Source organism: Sesamum indicum, linkage group LG4 (assembly GCF_000512975.1).
Source record: "Sesamum indicum cultivar Zhongzhi No. 13 linkage group LG4, S_indicum_v1.0, whole genome shotgun sequence".
NCBI classification, from domain to species: domain Eukaryota; kingdom Viridiplantae; phylum Streptophyta; class Magnoliopsida; order Lamiales; family Pedaliaceae; genus Sesamum; species Sesamum indicum.
The window spans coordinates 2,883,974-2,899,533 of NC_026148.1; the positions used below are offsets into that span (position 1 = coordinate 2,883,974).

General features: G+C 36.5%; 2 protein-coding genes across 4 annotated transcripts; both read right to left on the reverse strand.

Annotated features, from left to right (window-relative positions):
- Positions 839–4,062, reverse strand: LOC105160046 (glycosyltransferase-like KOBITO 1). Its single transcript, XM_011077310.2, has 11 exons — positions 3,721–4,062; positions 3,205–3,354; positions 3,015–3,067; positions 2,821–2,929; positions 2,605–2,739; positions 2,469–2,513; positions 2,183–2,370; positions 1,909–2,050; positions 1,585–1,631; positions 1,186–1,273; positions 839–1,073 (listed from the first exon to the last, which is right to left on the reverse strand). Exons 1-11 carry the CDS (start codon positions 3,991–3,993, stop codon positions 882–884), a joined length of 1,422 nt encoding a protein of 473 aa, XP_011075612.1. The 5' UTR covers positions 3,994–4,062; the 3' UTR covers positions 839–881.
- On the reverse strand, positions 4,947–15,381 carry LOC105159870 (folylpolyglutamate synthase). Of its 3 annotated transcripts, XM_020693257.1 has the most exons (18): positions 15,287–15,371; positions 15,067–15,192; positions 13,696–13,893; positions 13,339–13,550; positions 12,189–12,254; positions 11,754–11,863; positions 11,052–11,112; positions 10,542–10,625; positions 9,659–9,715; positions 9,425–9,485; positions 9,223–9,269; positions 8,990–9,067; positions 8,316–8,474; positions 7,756–8,091; positions 7,524–7,602; positions 6,849–7,004; positions 6,027–6,217; positions 4,947–5,901 (listed from the first exon to the last, which is right to left on the reverse strand). In XM_020693257.1, exons 3-18 carry the CDS (start codon positions 13,877–13,879, stop codon positions 5,842–5,844), a joined length of 1,941 nt encoding a protein of 646 aa, XP_020548916.1. In that variant the 5' UTR covers positions 13,880–13,893; positions 15,067–15,192; positions 15,287–15,371; the 3' UTR covers positions 4,947–5,841. The 3 variants fall into 3 exon arrangements, with proteins under 3 accessions (XP_020548916.1, XP_011075380.1, XP_020548917.1); XM_011077078.2 differs by lacking the exon at positions 15,067–15,192 and having other exon boundaries at positions 15,287–15,381; XM_020693258.1 differs by lacking the exons at positions 13,696–13,893; positions 15,067–15,192; positions 15,287–15,371 and adding an exon at positions 11,983–12,091 and having other exon boundaries at positions 13,339–13,354.

Here is a 15,560-nt window from a genome sequence, read left to right on the forward strand (position 1 = left end):
TTTCTAAAGGGCTCGTATACTTTCTCAAATTAGCCAAGAATGTACTAGCTAGCACATGAATTGACCAACCTTTCGAGAATTCATTTCTCTTTATTCAAACTTAACTAATATATTTTATATTTATCATTAAATTTAAAATTACATATTATTAGAGAAAACATATGGATCACGTGCAACACACGTCTTCATTACTAGTTATAGTAAAAGAGAGCAACTTTTTGTTAAGTAAAATTCTAGCTCGCTTTCTCAAGAATTGTTGAACTGAAAAGAAATAAAATAATTGCATTTTTCGACGTATTTGTGCATATTTCTACTTGGGATTTAGCTGCATGATTAGTTATATCTTTGGTAATACCATAATTGATTAGGTAGTGTTTTCTAAAAAGAAGAGTACTAAAAAAGAATTTGCATTTTTGAATCTTAGATTTTTTTTTTTTTTTAAAAAAAAAGAGTTTGATTTTAAAATAATAAGAATTATGAAAGAATTGTTAATTGATCGCTTAAATTTAAATGATAGTTCAGTTTGATCATGAAGAACTAACATTAATGAATTTAATTGAGTCAAAATTGAAATAAAATTGACTAAGAAAACATTAAAAAAATATTACTCTTATTTATTTTAATGACAAATACTTGAATATCGCAGTGAAATGATATATTTGTTAAGGACATTTCCAAAAAAAAAGACTCTTAATAAATTGCAATATTTATACACCATATAATAATTATTGTATTAATACTTAAATAAATAACTATTACTAATGATATTTTCTCTCAAAATAATTCAAAGTTAATAATATATTTATAATTTTTATAACCATCTTTTAGGTGTGTCGATTTCACAAAGAATGATCATATTGTTCAATCAAAGTCAGCATTGTCTATAGTAGGGGCGGGGTGATTGTATAATTCATTGTAGACTCCGAAACTATTTCATTTTCAACACCCCCTGATCTCTTAGCACTCCCAGTCCCAGAAGATGTTAGGAGCTTGTCGTCTGATATAGCACTCTCTTGTGCTGATGCAATGGCGGAGCTGAAAACTCCTGATTCCTTCAAACTTTGGATAATTACCTATATCAGAATGGAGAGTTTAAGGATGTTCAAAATAATGTTGTCGTGTAAAAGCACAAGTAGGCATAGCCAGATCAATTATCCTCCATTCACGAGGAAAGGATTAATGTACCATTGGAGTATGAATTCGGGTAAAGACTCCTTCGCTTAAAAGTTTCAAGTTCACTCCCCTGTCGGTCCAGACAACATGCTCACGATACCTGTGAAAGAAACAGACAATGTAAATACATCTATAATTCAACGTTGAGATAAAATCATGGTATGCTGCCTGAGCAAGGATCACAAGCAGACACTTCTACAGTTTGCTCACTCAATAAAGAAGTTAAGATAGCTGTGATAGGATCAGGAACGTCTAAAAAAAAGTCTAAGCTGGATACATGAATCCTTAAAGACGTAGTGTAACTGTTAACTAAACCTGTTTCGGGCGAAGGAAAACTTTCAGAAATGACTCTGACTGAAACACAAAAGAGGCTACAATAATATACAACGATTTCGTCCCTGTTATCATTACCATTTGAGCATTTGTTCCTCTGTTCCTGTTGAAGCAATCATGAAAGCCTGCAGTTGTACAACAGAATTACATCGACTGCATCAAACTATAAAATTCACATTCTTTGACTTGTACAATTTAAACCACTCCTATATAGATTTCAAGAAATGAATTTGGAACCTCTAATAGCCACCAAGAGAAGATGATATTCAAACGGCAAAGGTTGTACTAATTTTTTTTGGCTGATGCATACAAACCTGCTATCCGATAATCAATTTGCAGACAAAATTGATCAACAAAAAGTTTCTCTAAGAAAGCTGAAGTTTAGGACTACTAAAAGCTCACATATCTGTCAAAGTCTAGCATGAAGCATCTTTCAATATCTTCTCTCGTCAGTTTGCAGCCACAACGGTTCCGTCTTGCAGTCAGGTCTGAGAATTTTGTGTATGTGTAGTGCAAAACAACAGCCTCTTCGAATTCAATCTCTCTATGAAAGAAAGAAAATGCATGAACTCACATGTCTTTCCATACTGTATTAGAAAAGGAAAAGAAGGCAGACAGCAAAAATTTGATCTCCTCATTCTGTATAATGAGGTCGTATGACAAGGAATCATCGTACCTTGGGATCTTCATATAGTTGTGCCATCTGTGTGCACCATTTGGACGTAGATGATCTTGGATACGAGCAGCTGATTTTCCGTTTCCATAAGTCAGAAAATAGTTTGGATTACTGTGAGATGCTTCGTGGTAATAGCTGGAATAAGTCTCTTGTGGAAGATGGTCGATATTCTTCTTAAACATTGTCACCTGAAACAACATAAAGATGTGTCTCAACAGATTGATTGTAAGTGTGTGTTAGCAGATTTCATGCCAAATATGCTATGCTATTAATGAAAACTAATTACCTCACTGAATGGTTCTTTTATATCGTCTCTCTCGACAGCACTCTCCTGAAAAATGAGATTTTCTTTTCAGCACGGTCTTTAGACGTAGACACAACAGAATGATCAGAATTGTTGTTTTGCATTCGCATTCACTCACATAATTAGGAAAGACCACCGTGTCAACATCTTCAGGCACATCCGACAGAAGTTTTGGAACAGAATACCCCTGACTCCCAGCTGGATACATCAGCTCGTCAGTGTCGAGATGGATTATCCAATCCATGCCAGCTTCCTTGAAAAAGCAAATAAACGACAAATTAAGCTATCAGTAAAATATTAACTTCTAATCATGAAAAACACATCGGGAACATACTCTTGCCATGACAATGCCGCTTTCCATATTCAGAGTTTGCTTTACAAATAATTCATAGTTGCACGGCTTATAGAAGAAGGGTTTTAGCCAAGTTTCGTTCCAGATACGGCTAAAGATCAGAAAATGTATATTAGACATTATAATTAAGACATATGGACATAACTGCGACATTTAGAAGGCAAACGTAATAGAACCTGTTAGCCTGTTGCACCTCTAAATCTTTTGTTCTAGGAATAAGTCTTACCCCCTGCAATAAAGGGAAGCAGTTAACTAGAAACCCCTGTGCGTAAAAATTTCAGATGTACATGAATACATTAACATTGGACTACTTTCAAAAATCCAATATAGGCAAAACAAAAATGAGAAATGCAGCCATGTACTAACCGGGACAGACTTCAGGACACTGTAAGCTCCAGGCGACACAGCTTTCCCCTCCACAAAGAGAAAAAAGTTTGTAATTCCAATAACCTTATGATAGAATATCCATGGTAGAATCTCATCCAAGCCAGCAGAAGTAGTCGAAGTGATGCATATCTGACAACAAAGAAAATGCAAGAAAAGACAGGGCATCAAACATTCTATCACATGTAATTCGATTTCACATTTTTCAGGTTACAACATTCTCACGGATGAGTGTGCATGAGACAAGGTGTTGTCCCGCGATTATTACATACAAAACATGGCTCTGCTCATCATCTATGCTATGCAAAAATCCTTAAAACTACATACAAATGTCTACACAACTGAACTAAAATATAAGTGCATGCAGTGCAAAGTACTTCAAACAAGAACCACAAATGTAAATGGCGGATTACAGTATCACACACGAATAACTCAACTCCAAGAAAAAAACATGCATGCCACCGCTGCAGAAACAGAACTGGAGGGAAAAAAACGGACCTTGGGGTTAAGATCAGACCCGAAGTCGAACTTCCAGTCCCTGTAGTAAGGAAAGGACGGCGGCTTGGGAGAGGAGGGGAAGGGTCTCGGCAAGGTTGTAATAACTGGCGGGTCTTGGGTGGTGTATGGAAAATGGGTTATCTGGTCGGGTGGACGGGGGAAAAAAGCAAGCAATGCAAGAGAGAGGAGGATGAAAGAGTATAATCCAATGAAACGATAGTTTAGGGAGGTGGAGGCTGGTGGTGGTCGGAGAGCTGTGGAGAGACCCGCCATCCCAGAGTAAGAATTCGCATGTAAACTATGACTACATTGTTATATGTATGTATATATACACATACAATATGTAGTATCTGTGTTTGTATGTATGTGGTGTGTGTATATGTGTGTATCTGAGTGAGAGAGAGAGAGAGAGAGAGAGTTGAATCCAGAGTTCGGGAAAGACGAGGAAACTACATAGGCAGAGTCGTCATGTAGTTGGACTTCTTCTGTCACATTTCTTTTATTTTTTTTGTTTTATTTATTTAAACTTATATATTTTTATGGAAGGCAGATTTCATTATTAAAAAATAATAATGTAGAGCAATGAATAGGAGTCTCAAAATTATGCATTATGCCAAACTATCTTTCAAATTCTAAAGGTTCCCATAATCTCTATTGAGTCCGGTCAACAGTGAGCTAATAACTTGATACGCACTGTTCTATATCGCCTTCAGATCCGCCAGTCTATTTGAAATTCTTCATCTTCTTCTCTTGCCATATATGATATACAAACAATGCAAGCATGGCGTGCGGCTCACTGTATTCCTAGTACCCAATCTTGCATTGCTCATCATGATACAAGATGCAGCAAAGAGAGATTGAAAAAACAAAGGATCATACGATTCCCCATCCCTATCAGTGCATAAAATACAATAAGTGCCAAGATGTTGAAGCCAAGACTCCTCCCTAGGCAACCTTTCTTGGATAGCCATCCACAATATGATACAAAACCACATCCGCCTTTTGGATATTTACTCATACATCCACCAGAAACATCAAACGTTATTTACACAATCTACCCCTACTTTTTGCAAAATTACATAGGCATCTCAAATGAAGGTCAACATCATTACACACATTACCCTTATAAGGACCTTGGGATTCAGGTTTATGAGTTGTGTAACCCAATGATCCAGTGGTACAGATGATCATCGATTCTCACTCGCTCATCTTTTTCTGGTTGTCAGTTCTTCGAGCCAAGAACGCTTGCTTTCGAAGTTGGACCAATTTCTTTCATCCAAAGTATGTTCGTTACTCTCCAATTCAATCTTTATGAATAGAACAGGATGAGTTTCCTTGATCACATCCATTCATATCCCTGTCCTGCCCTTCTGCTGGCGCTGATTTCTCCAGATTTTGGCCTGCATTTTTGTTCTTGATTCTATCCCACAATTTGATCCTCCTCTTTATTTCCAGAGACCAAAAATTTCTGAAAATCCACAGAAGTTTCTACCAATGATCCAAGAAAACCTGCCTCAGATTCTGCTAATTTGATCGTTGGTGTTCCACAACATGGAAAAAGATCATAGGAGATCGAAATCGAAACCAACCAAGAAGATTATAGACAAGTTAGATGATCAAAGGCCAGGCTGCCTTATTGCCCGTCAGGCAAAAACCAGGTATGAAGCTTTGAGATTTATGCTACCAGAAAAACTCAATTCTGTTCTCAATACAGTATTCAGTATTCAATTTCCTCTCTTGTTTTCTTGTGAATAATACATATACAACCATTTTTTGAGCCTTATCTCATGCTTGATCTAAGAATACTATCAACATTCCGTAGAGAAGATACATTAATGAGTTCGATTATTTTGACCGAGACACCAAGTAGTAATCCTTCAATTGTATGGTATGACAGAAACGCTTGGTAAGTGTTCAAGCTTACCATAAAACTTTGAGGAGCTTAATCTGAGGGATGACAAAATCTTGAGCTTCCTCAAGTAAGTAAACTCGAAAATAATTAAAAGAAATTACCCACAATTGTGGGGTCTAGCCGTCTGAAAATGTTGCTTGACTGCTGTAAAAATGACACTGGAGTTGGAGCAGATAGTATCTCCATGGGAGCTCCAAGATTGTCTTGGATCACCTCCGCAGTAGCTTTAGTACATCTCCAACGAGATGCAATGACCCCGTCACAAGAACCTGTAAATTGAAAATCTCAAGAACGGTAGGGAGCATATCTTTCATGAATCAAAGATATATTTGCATCCTTTTTGAAGATCAGAAACCAAGAAAGGTTGTAAGGTGACATGCAGAGGTTGTTTTACCTGAATTCTGAAAGAAGGATTTTCCTTAACGTAATCCCTTAACCAATTGATAGTCATCGGCAGTGAAGAAACCACAGCGCTACAAGCAAAATGTCCATCAGAAGGTTTGCAATTGGACATATCCTCATCAATGAATCTGCGGGGTGGTGTGCTCTCTGCAATTTGCATCTCTGAACTCTTGCGAAGGCAATCTGCTTGGACAAACGGACAGGATGCGACTATGCCTATTAGTTGAGCTCTATAAAGTCAAAACATTGATAACTAGAAAGCGAACATTTCATAAAACTAGCTGATGCTGGGATATATTGGTCCATATTTCTTACGATGGAGAGTGCGTAATGATTTCTGTTAGGTATCCCACCTATAAATTTTCAAAGTTTGAAAATGTCGACTAATCTTACTAGAGGTGCAACAGAGGGATGGCTATAACAACACTTGGTGTCCTTGGAGGATGTGCTGCCTCAGGTGGATAAATGCCCAACTCACTTGAAAATTGTTTGATCAGCATATGATGATGTAATGCTGACTCAACATGTATGATCTAATGATTCCAAACTGAGTTGGGCACCAACCCACTTGGGCGGTATCGAATTGACCAAGCAGTTAAAGGCTTCATATAGGTAGGTTGGATGTCTTGTAATGATGCTACACAGGCAATTATAAGTTCGTAACCCGTAGTCAATTCAGAGCTTCAAGGAATTAAGAACAGGAAGACATAGAGAAGGGGTGGCAAGGCAATTTTCAATTCATTCAGATACTATAAGCATTTCAAGGTAATAAACAAGTTGCTTTGATTTCAAAAAACAACTACATGGAGGTCACCTTTTCCATGAATTATCTTCTCCCATACTCTTTGTAGGTTAAACTGCCACGTTAAATCCTTGGAAGGGTCCTCCAAAGGGATATCCGATGAACCAGAAGTGACCTTACCATAAGTTGAGATACTCGGCACAAAAATAGCTTTTGAGAAATAAGTACCTGAAACACAAGGCGTGGTGACACTCGCAATCACTGAACCAATATGAAAAACTGGAAAAACATATAGGGAAAAAGGAAGAGCCGCAAAATTTAGCTCAGTTTTGACATGTAGTTACAAGTAGTGAAGATATTATGATATTTGCCATATAATTGATTTGATATGTGATTTACAAGGACCGAAAAAATTTACATTCCGACTTCACATTGTCCGAGTACTAACGAGATTGCATTTGCTTCCAAGATTTAACATACACTTAGTGTAAACATTTTCAAGCATGGTTTGAACTTTGAATGAAAGGTACCAAAATCCTCCACTTTTGCTATTCAAAGAGGAGACTCTAGAAAGCATACAGATTGCCTCTTTGATGATTTCACTTCATCTGAATTTAGCTGATGAAGTGTCGTATAAAGTAGTGGGGTTGTTTCTGAATTTGTTACTTGAAAAAAAGTTCAAAAATATTTCCAGCTCAATTAATAGGAAGATTGAATCACTATATGATAAAAACATGTGCTGAGTACCTGATGAGGCACATGTATCAACAAGAGTCGGAAGAAGAATTTTTGGATCTCTCACATCCATACAGTTGAATAAGAGAATCTGCAGTATAAATATTGAATATGAGAGCTGGTGCTGAATAAAATAGGAAGATAGTGTTTAATGCATACTGCTACATTGAAGATCCCAAAAGAGGATGTATCAACTTGATTATCCACTACCTCACCACATACAAAGATCACTAGAAAATATTACCTGCTTGGATATTTTGTCTGCCTCATTCTTTCCGGCTTGAACATGACCATTACTCCAAACTTCTTCTGTTTGAAGCTTTGAAGAGGATGATGAAACTGATGATTGATTCGCCCCCTCTTTTACAGTATGAGAAAACCACCTGGCACAAGCTTCCAGGCTCTCAGGACTGTGAGCTCCATCCAAGTAAAAGATCAAATCACCTGAAGAACTTCCAGGTCTACCAGCTGTGTCAGAAGATGCCGAAGCAGAGTCGTAAACAATTTGAGCCCTTCCAGAAAGACGCGCTGTTGAAAGACCCTGCACAAATGCCTCAGGCAGGTTGTCTTCGACGTCGTCCTGATGAATGTCCAAAAGATATTACCAGATTGTTTGGAAGGGCTGCATAAATTCAGTTAAATTTTGAAAAGGAAAAAAGTCCATGAAAAAATAGATGCAAAAATTAGGAGTTCCTTGCAATGCTTACCTCATCTTCTAACTCTCCTAAACGCAAAATATTCAACCATTCATGATCTAAAACAATATCAAGAGGTAAAGCACTCAGTATACTAGAGTTTACTAACATGTTGGAACAGCTTAGCCCAATTTCCTGTAGTCTGGAGCCAACTTTTACAAAGGGCAACAGCAAGACCAGCATTAGTAAACTGGTGATCACCAGACAAACTTAGTTTCTTTCCTTTTAATTTTCTATGATCAAGAGGGGCGACAACTTCGAAGGGGACCTGCAAGTAGCACACGAGTCAAACAGCCTTTACTTAGAACTTAATGCATATGCTTAGCCATCAGTTATATACAAGTGTATACAGCATGCAACATATTTATGCCATTCTATGACTTCCAAACTTTGAGTCAAGTAATTCAGTAACAGAGTTGGATATCAAGGAGAACACACATAAATCTGATGCATTATGCAAATGCTTGGAGGTAAATGTGGCAAACATAATGACAACAGGCCTGTAAAATTCTGATGCTTTAGGTAGGACTTGACTGTAGATTCAACAACAATTAGATAATATTAGGAGCTAATTTCTTTATGTTCTTTCTTAATTATTTGATGCTTCATATATCTAAGTTTCCGAAACTTTAACAATCTCACAAAATGAAGCATAAAGAAAAAGTAAAAATATGCAGGAAATAAGATGAAAACAAATCAGAAACACATGAGAAGCCATCTGATACAGACTAGGTTTAAAGTATGTGCGCATAAACATCATACTCTAAGGAAAGGTTGTGATACCTTCAATTCCATGGCCTTCTTCTGAAGAACATCCATTGCTTCAGATAGTTGCGGAACCGTGAAAGCTGGGACTTGAGGCTTCAGGAGCAGAGAAGACATCAACCCATTTCAGAAAACTTGAAAACTGAAACTGCCAATGCGAATGTCAAAAGAACTAGGCAATAAATAATTGTTGACAAAGTTAATTAGTAGAATCCACACCGTTTTGGTTTTCATATTATAAGTGGTTTTACCTTAAGAATTCCAGCTTTGTGAGAAGCAATCTGCTCAAGTGTATCTCCTGCATATTATTGTGGAAGGGCTCACAAATTAACTGCAGTCTATGCACAAAAAGTGAACTTCCAGAAATAACTGGAGGAAGCTGAGTGAACTCATTCAACCAGGTCTGAGCTAAAACTATTTACATCCGTGAGAATGAAGTGGAGAAGAAAGTACCCAATATTTCCATATGATCCATGCCCAGAGGACTAACACCACAGACAACAGGATTCTTTATCTGTTCAGTTCATAACCAAAGAATACAATTTTAGGTATTTAATAACAAAAAGACGTTAATAAATAGGCAGCATTTTATAGACTTTTAGTCCAATAAATAGATATCATTTTCTTTGGTCCAAGTTCAAAAAGTTGACTAAGATGCCAAGAAGTGAGCAAGGATAGAAACATTACCACATTTGTCGAGTCTCTGATCCCTCCAAGACCAACTTCAATGATGGCAACATCGACCTGCAAACACAACTATCTATCAATAAAATCCACAAATTAAACAGAATATTTGGGCATTGGATAATTTATAACAAACTGGGCTCAAAAGTATACCATAATTATGGCCATGTTGTCAGCTAAAGAAGACATAATGACTAAGCAACAAGATATATCCTTCTTTCATAAAACTACTATAAACTAGTGGTTCAAAGTAAAGGGATTAGAAAAGAGGGCAAGGTGAAATCTAGAATATCATAAGCACAATTTGATTTGTAGAATACACAAACATCTTGGGAATATATTCCAAATAAACTACTCACAGGTAATCCAAAATCAATAACCTCTATTGAGGAGTGTAAGTTTACAAAAAGGCCATAACGGGCCCCACCATAGTGAATAAAGTCCATACAGTTACATACTGATGATCAGAATAAATAATGGAGGACGACTGGTATTGTACCGATGCAGTGGATATAAAACATATAGTAATAATCCCAGAAGGCGGAAAAGTCCATTATTAAATATTGTATTTAAACTTGAATGTAACTCTCGGAGATTCATTTCTTCAGCGAGTCTAAAGATTCAGCAGAAATCTTTTCACAAAAGTCAAAAACATTTTACACGATAAAACCAGATTCATGTTTGATCAGGAAAATGTAATTTGATTTGAAAGTTTAGAAAGAAAGGGAAGTGCATCAAGTTACAGCCCTTCTTTCACTATTTTCACCAACAGCTATAGTTGAGTTGTTTGGGGTGTCGGTCCCTGTGTATGTGTGCTTGTGTGAGTGAGGGGGAGAGAGAGAGACATACAGAGTTAAGGAGCTACTAGAGGACATCAACACCCTACCTTCTCACATGCAAAGATTTTAAAGGCCAATACAGTGAGGAATTGGAAAAGTGGAGGCATAGGCAAATCATTTGTGAGATTCTCCTGCAAATGAAGATTTCCATAATTAGGCAAGTCGACAGATGGAAATTATGTTATACCGTGAACCAAGCAACATTCAAACATTTAGTAGAACAATTAATCATAGGACCTCCAGGTTTTAGGAAACTCATTGTTTCAAGGTTTTATTTCTATCTCAAAACACTTAAAATGTGAAAAATCCTACCCCTTCAAATTAGGACAAATGATGATTAGCAGGGCTGATGAGGAAAAAGATAAAGCACGAAAACCGAACATCTTATATAGCTTTTACCTAGTCCATTTTACCTTCAACAGAATCCAACATCCTTTGACATGGTATTTTACATACCTTCACCGTTTATCTCCCTTGATATGGTACAAAACATTAACCACACAAACAAGAATTACTTGAATAATGTAGAAAGAATGACTAACAAACAAGAGATATACCTTCAGCTGATGCCAACATTCCCAAAAATAATGTAGAAATTTTTCTTCAGATATATCCATCCTATGAGCCACAGAAAAGAGAATGAGGGAGCACAAAGAATAATGACCTCAAATGACAAATAAAAATCTGATCAGAAAGAAAGAAAATCAGCAAAAGAGTTTACATTCTATACTTCATTATATAGAGTGTACATCCTATACTTCATTATGTATTTCTTTATCATGACGACCCTGTTTGGAGAATTGTCAACTGAAGCGAAGTTTGTCGACTGATATCTCAAGGAAATGCTTTCTACAAAAGCAAAATCAACATCTAAACATTTTACATGGTAATATTCATGAATTAATGTCTTAATATCTTAATATACTTCATGATTTGTCCTTTGGCATTATTGATTCAATCCTTAAGGTATGGGAGAACTCTCCTATTTCTTCAGAAGAGAACTCTGCAAGATGACTGACCAATTATTACTTGAGGTGTTCGACAAGTCCTGAAATTCCCTCAAATCATTGACTTAATCTATGTGGAAGAATGAGGGCACATATACCCAATTTCCAAAGTGCAAAAAGAGTTCAAAGGCCCTCTGAGAGATTACAACCCCTAGGCCCAAACCCCCCAGGATGGCCACTATGTGGATCTCGAGCAACCCTATGTTGCTTGTCAAGGCAAAATAATTAATACATAAGCATTTAAATGCTAACCCATCTAGACGAAATCTTTCTCTCACATCAATTAAGTGCGGAGAAGTAAATAGTCCAGTTCTGAATCCACACTCTCTGAGAATTGCCTCACAAAATGTGCATGTCGAACCCTGAAATATGAAAGGTGAACGGAATTTAAAGAGAGAAGAGAATAATTGAAAATCATAAATCTTTTCTGTTTTTTGAAAAATAAAGGAAGAAAAACACAAAATCCTAGCCATATACTCACTCTTTTAATGTTAAACATGTCAGTTCTCTTGATGATTGCATAGAAAAGTACAGGAAAGTCGAATCTTTCAGCCAAATATGATCACTTTCAAAGAAATCTCAACCCTTTTCTATAAAATCCACAAATTTCATTCAGGAATAAGGAATAATTCGATTTCCGTTAAACTTATCAAGCAAAATAAAGTTTCACAAGTAGAACATATATACCTTTCCTTTAGTTCCAGCAACATGGATAATTTTGAGTCCAGCTATATGTTCTTCCAAACCCAAAATCTGGCAAGATTGCAATTAAGTGATTTCTCAGTCAAAATAATCAAGTGTAAGCCTAAACTATAATTATTAAAAAAAACATACTACAAACAACTATAAAAGTTTACAGCGATGCCATTGACAAAATTGACAATATTACCAATGGCTGATGTGTCATAGTAAAATAAGTATATTTGAGGTACTTTCAAATAGTAAGAGTTCTCATTCATGCATGGCCCTTAAGTGCAGGAAGCCATCGGGGAAATATAAATGTTACCAGATCTCATCCAAACATCCAGATAAGGAAAGAGAAAGAAAAATTTACACTTATCTCGACTGAAACTCTTATTCTTGTTGCATGCAAAGCACAAGGAGCACGTAGTGAAAGTTATGTAAAACATTAGAATTTTCATAAATCTTTGGTAGGTTGTTAACCAATTGCGAATTAGAGGTTCCATGTGAATTGTAGGTTGGTCTGGAAGTCAATATGTGAGACTAAATCTATCCACATGGAACCTATCAGTCTAAATTTGAAAACAACTGGTCAGTGTTTATGCTGGATTGAAGCTAAAACAAAGCCCTTAATATAGAGGAACCTCGAGCAGGAAAGCAGGTGGTCTAAGGGCATGCAATCCTAATTTGCATGAAAAGATCCAACCCTTCTATTAATAAGAATAAAAAGTCAGGTATCAGCTACCTTCTCACCCCAAGAGTTTAAAGACCACAAAAGATACTCCAAAACTTTATTTCAAGCATACAGTCTTTTTAAATCTATAACACAAAGAATGACGTCTGAATATAACTTAACCCAAGAAACATGTATCTGAAAATAATTAATTCGGATAAATGCTTCTGGGGAGACATTAGACAAATGGGTTTTTATTTCACTTTAGAGACAAAATTAAAATGAAACAATTTGAAAGAGACAAATATGTCCCACAGTGCACAATGTAAAATTTCCCAGTTACTTCTACAGTTCTTATACGAAGATTATTTCTTTTCAGATGGTAGCATCAAAATTGATTTTCAAACCTATCGAATCCCAGTTCAGGCATCATCTGCAGCTGCATAACACAAACAATAGAGAATACTGTCTCCATTGTGTTACCTTAATATACATCAACATCCTTTCCAATTTGTCATATTTAGCACTTCTTATTGATCCATCTCCTCGTCTTTTGCTGGTAATGAGAGAGGAAAGTGTCTCCATGGCAGTATCATATGCGGACGGAAGACCCAAGTTGTACGCATTTTCTTGAATCGTTGTATTGCTCTCCATCGGTTCAAGAACCTGAAATGGAAGCTTCCTATCTCCAAAACCTAAAGACAGATAAGTTGGGAAACTATTGATTAGCTAAATTTAGACAAGTATCGACCAATCTATTTCATTAAATTTGATTTCAGAATCTATTTAGGTTTCTCACTGTATACAACACAGATAAGTGCACGTGAGCATTCAGCATACCTTTCTTCCCTATTTGCACTGGAGAGTGCAGTCTTCTGTCTCCAGTTAAATCAACTGCATCCAAGCAAGCAGACAAGCAAAAGCCTGCACATGTCAACTTAGAGGGAAATAGGTGTTCTCTCGGATAGAAGCCTGAGACGCCACCTAACTCCAGCCTCAGAAAAAGGTTTTTATTCTTGAGCATAGGTCAATCAAATTCTGAAAACCACAAGCTTCAATTAGTGAAACTGATAAACATCATAAAATATCTTTGAAAGATCTTCATTAAAGTCCTCGATAAAGCTAAAGAGATAATTGAAGAAAACTTATGAACAAGATCATTGGGTAACTCAGATGTAGCATTGACCTCAACTATAAATGCACAATCACACGATGATCAACTATAGTTTGGTAAATTCAAATAGGAAACTTCCATATATGTAATCTGGGGGCACCTGGGGCCACATACCCAGAATATATCATATGGTTGTGCACATTTTCAACTCTTCCACCGGCACATTCAATGGGGAAAGAGGGAGAGAAGAAGAACAAGAACAAGAAGAAATTAATTGGTGAACAAAACTATCTTGAAATTACATGCAATTAATTCTTAAAGTCTGTCTTTGTGAATTCATTTCTTTCTTTGTGACAACTTATCATGCTCATAGATCTGGTCATAAGGAAATCTCAGTTGAGCTCACACATTGAGCTACTGGCCAATTGCTTTCCCTGTCTTCATGTTTGGAATAAATGTCAAAAATATTCGTTATATCTTAAAAAGCCCTATTCCAGACTTACAAGCGCAACTTCACTTGAAAAACATTTCTGGATCGTGGTGTTCAAATGCATGCGCAACATGGATATCATGTTTAGCCAAAATTAGAAAATCCCGTGGAAAAGGGATATAAAACCATTCTATGGGGTCCTGTTTAACTGTCGAGTTATCAGTACATCTCTGCATCAACCCATCAATACCTGCTCCACCAACCAAATACTCACTACTAAATCAAGGACAACTTCCCATAAATCTTACCCCATTTCAACACTGAAAGCCAATCAAACAAGAAATAAGAAAGATCTCTATCCTTTGTAACACGCCCTCTATTTGCTCACAAGTTCATAGGCCAATAATAAATGCAATTACATATATTTTCACACTCTAACATTCAATGAACTTAAAAATCATAAGTCGAACATCAGATGCACATAAAGATAGCGCATGTCTACTTTTCCCGGAAAGCATAATGCAGGGAACAAAAGAAACAAGCTCTTTCATGAATTTTCCAAATTCTCTAAATCATTATTACAACTTGAGATTCTTGAGTAAATCAAGAATCTTGATGCTTGATAACCAACCAACACAAACAAATTCTGGTCACTTATCAATCATACCTCATCCAATAAAAATCAGCACAAAGAGGAACTCATCATAACAACTTCAGACTCTTGAGCAAATCAAGAATCTTGATTCTTGGTAGCCCATTGACATGAACAAATTCTGCTCACTTACCAATCACACTGCAGGCAATAAGAATCAGCACAAATAGAGAAGCATACTGATTTTATTGCGTGCCTGAGTGTGTGTGTGAAATTCTTTATCTCGGAGACTTACCTTAGAGTTGCCATATTTCTTTCTCACAAAAGAAAACTGACCACGCACAGTAAGTGCGTTGGTGCGTGTGCTTTTTGTTGTCCGAACGTCTTCGCAGTCTGTGGTTAATAGGAGGCAACGGCTACTTTTATAGTGTCCGCGGAGGAGACTAGAAATGACAGTTTAGCCCTTTGGTACCTTATATTCCAAGCCTTGCGAGTTTTTTAGGGTTACATCTATATTAATAATTTAAAAGTAAATTGAGCGTATAAATCAAATATGAATTAACATAATT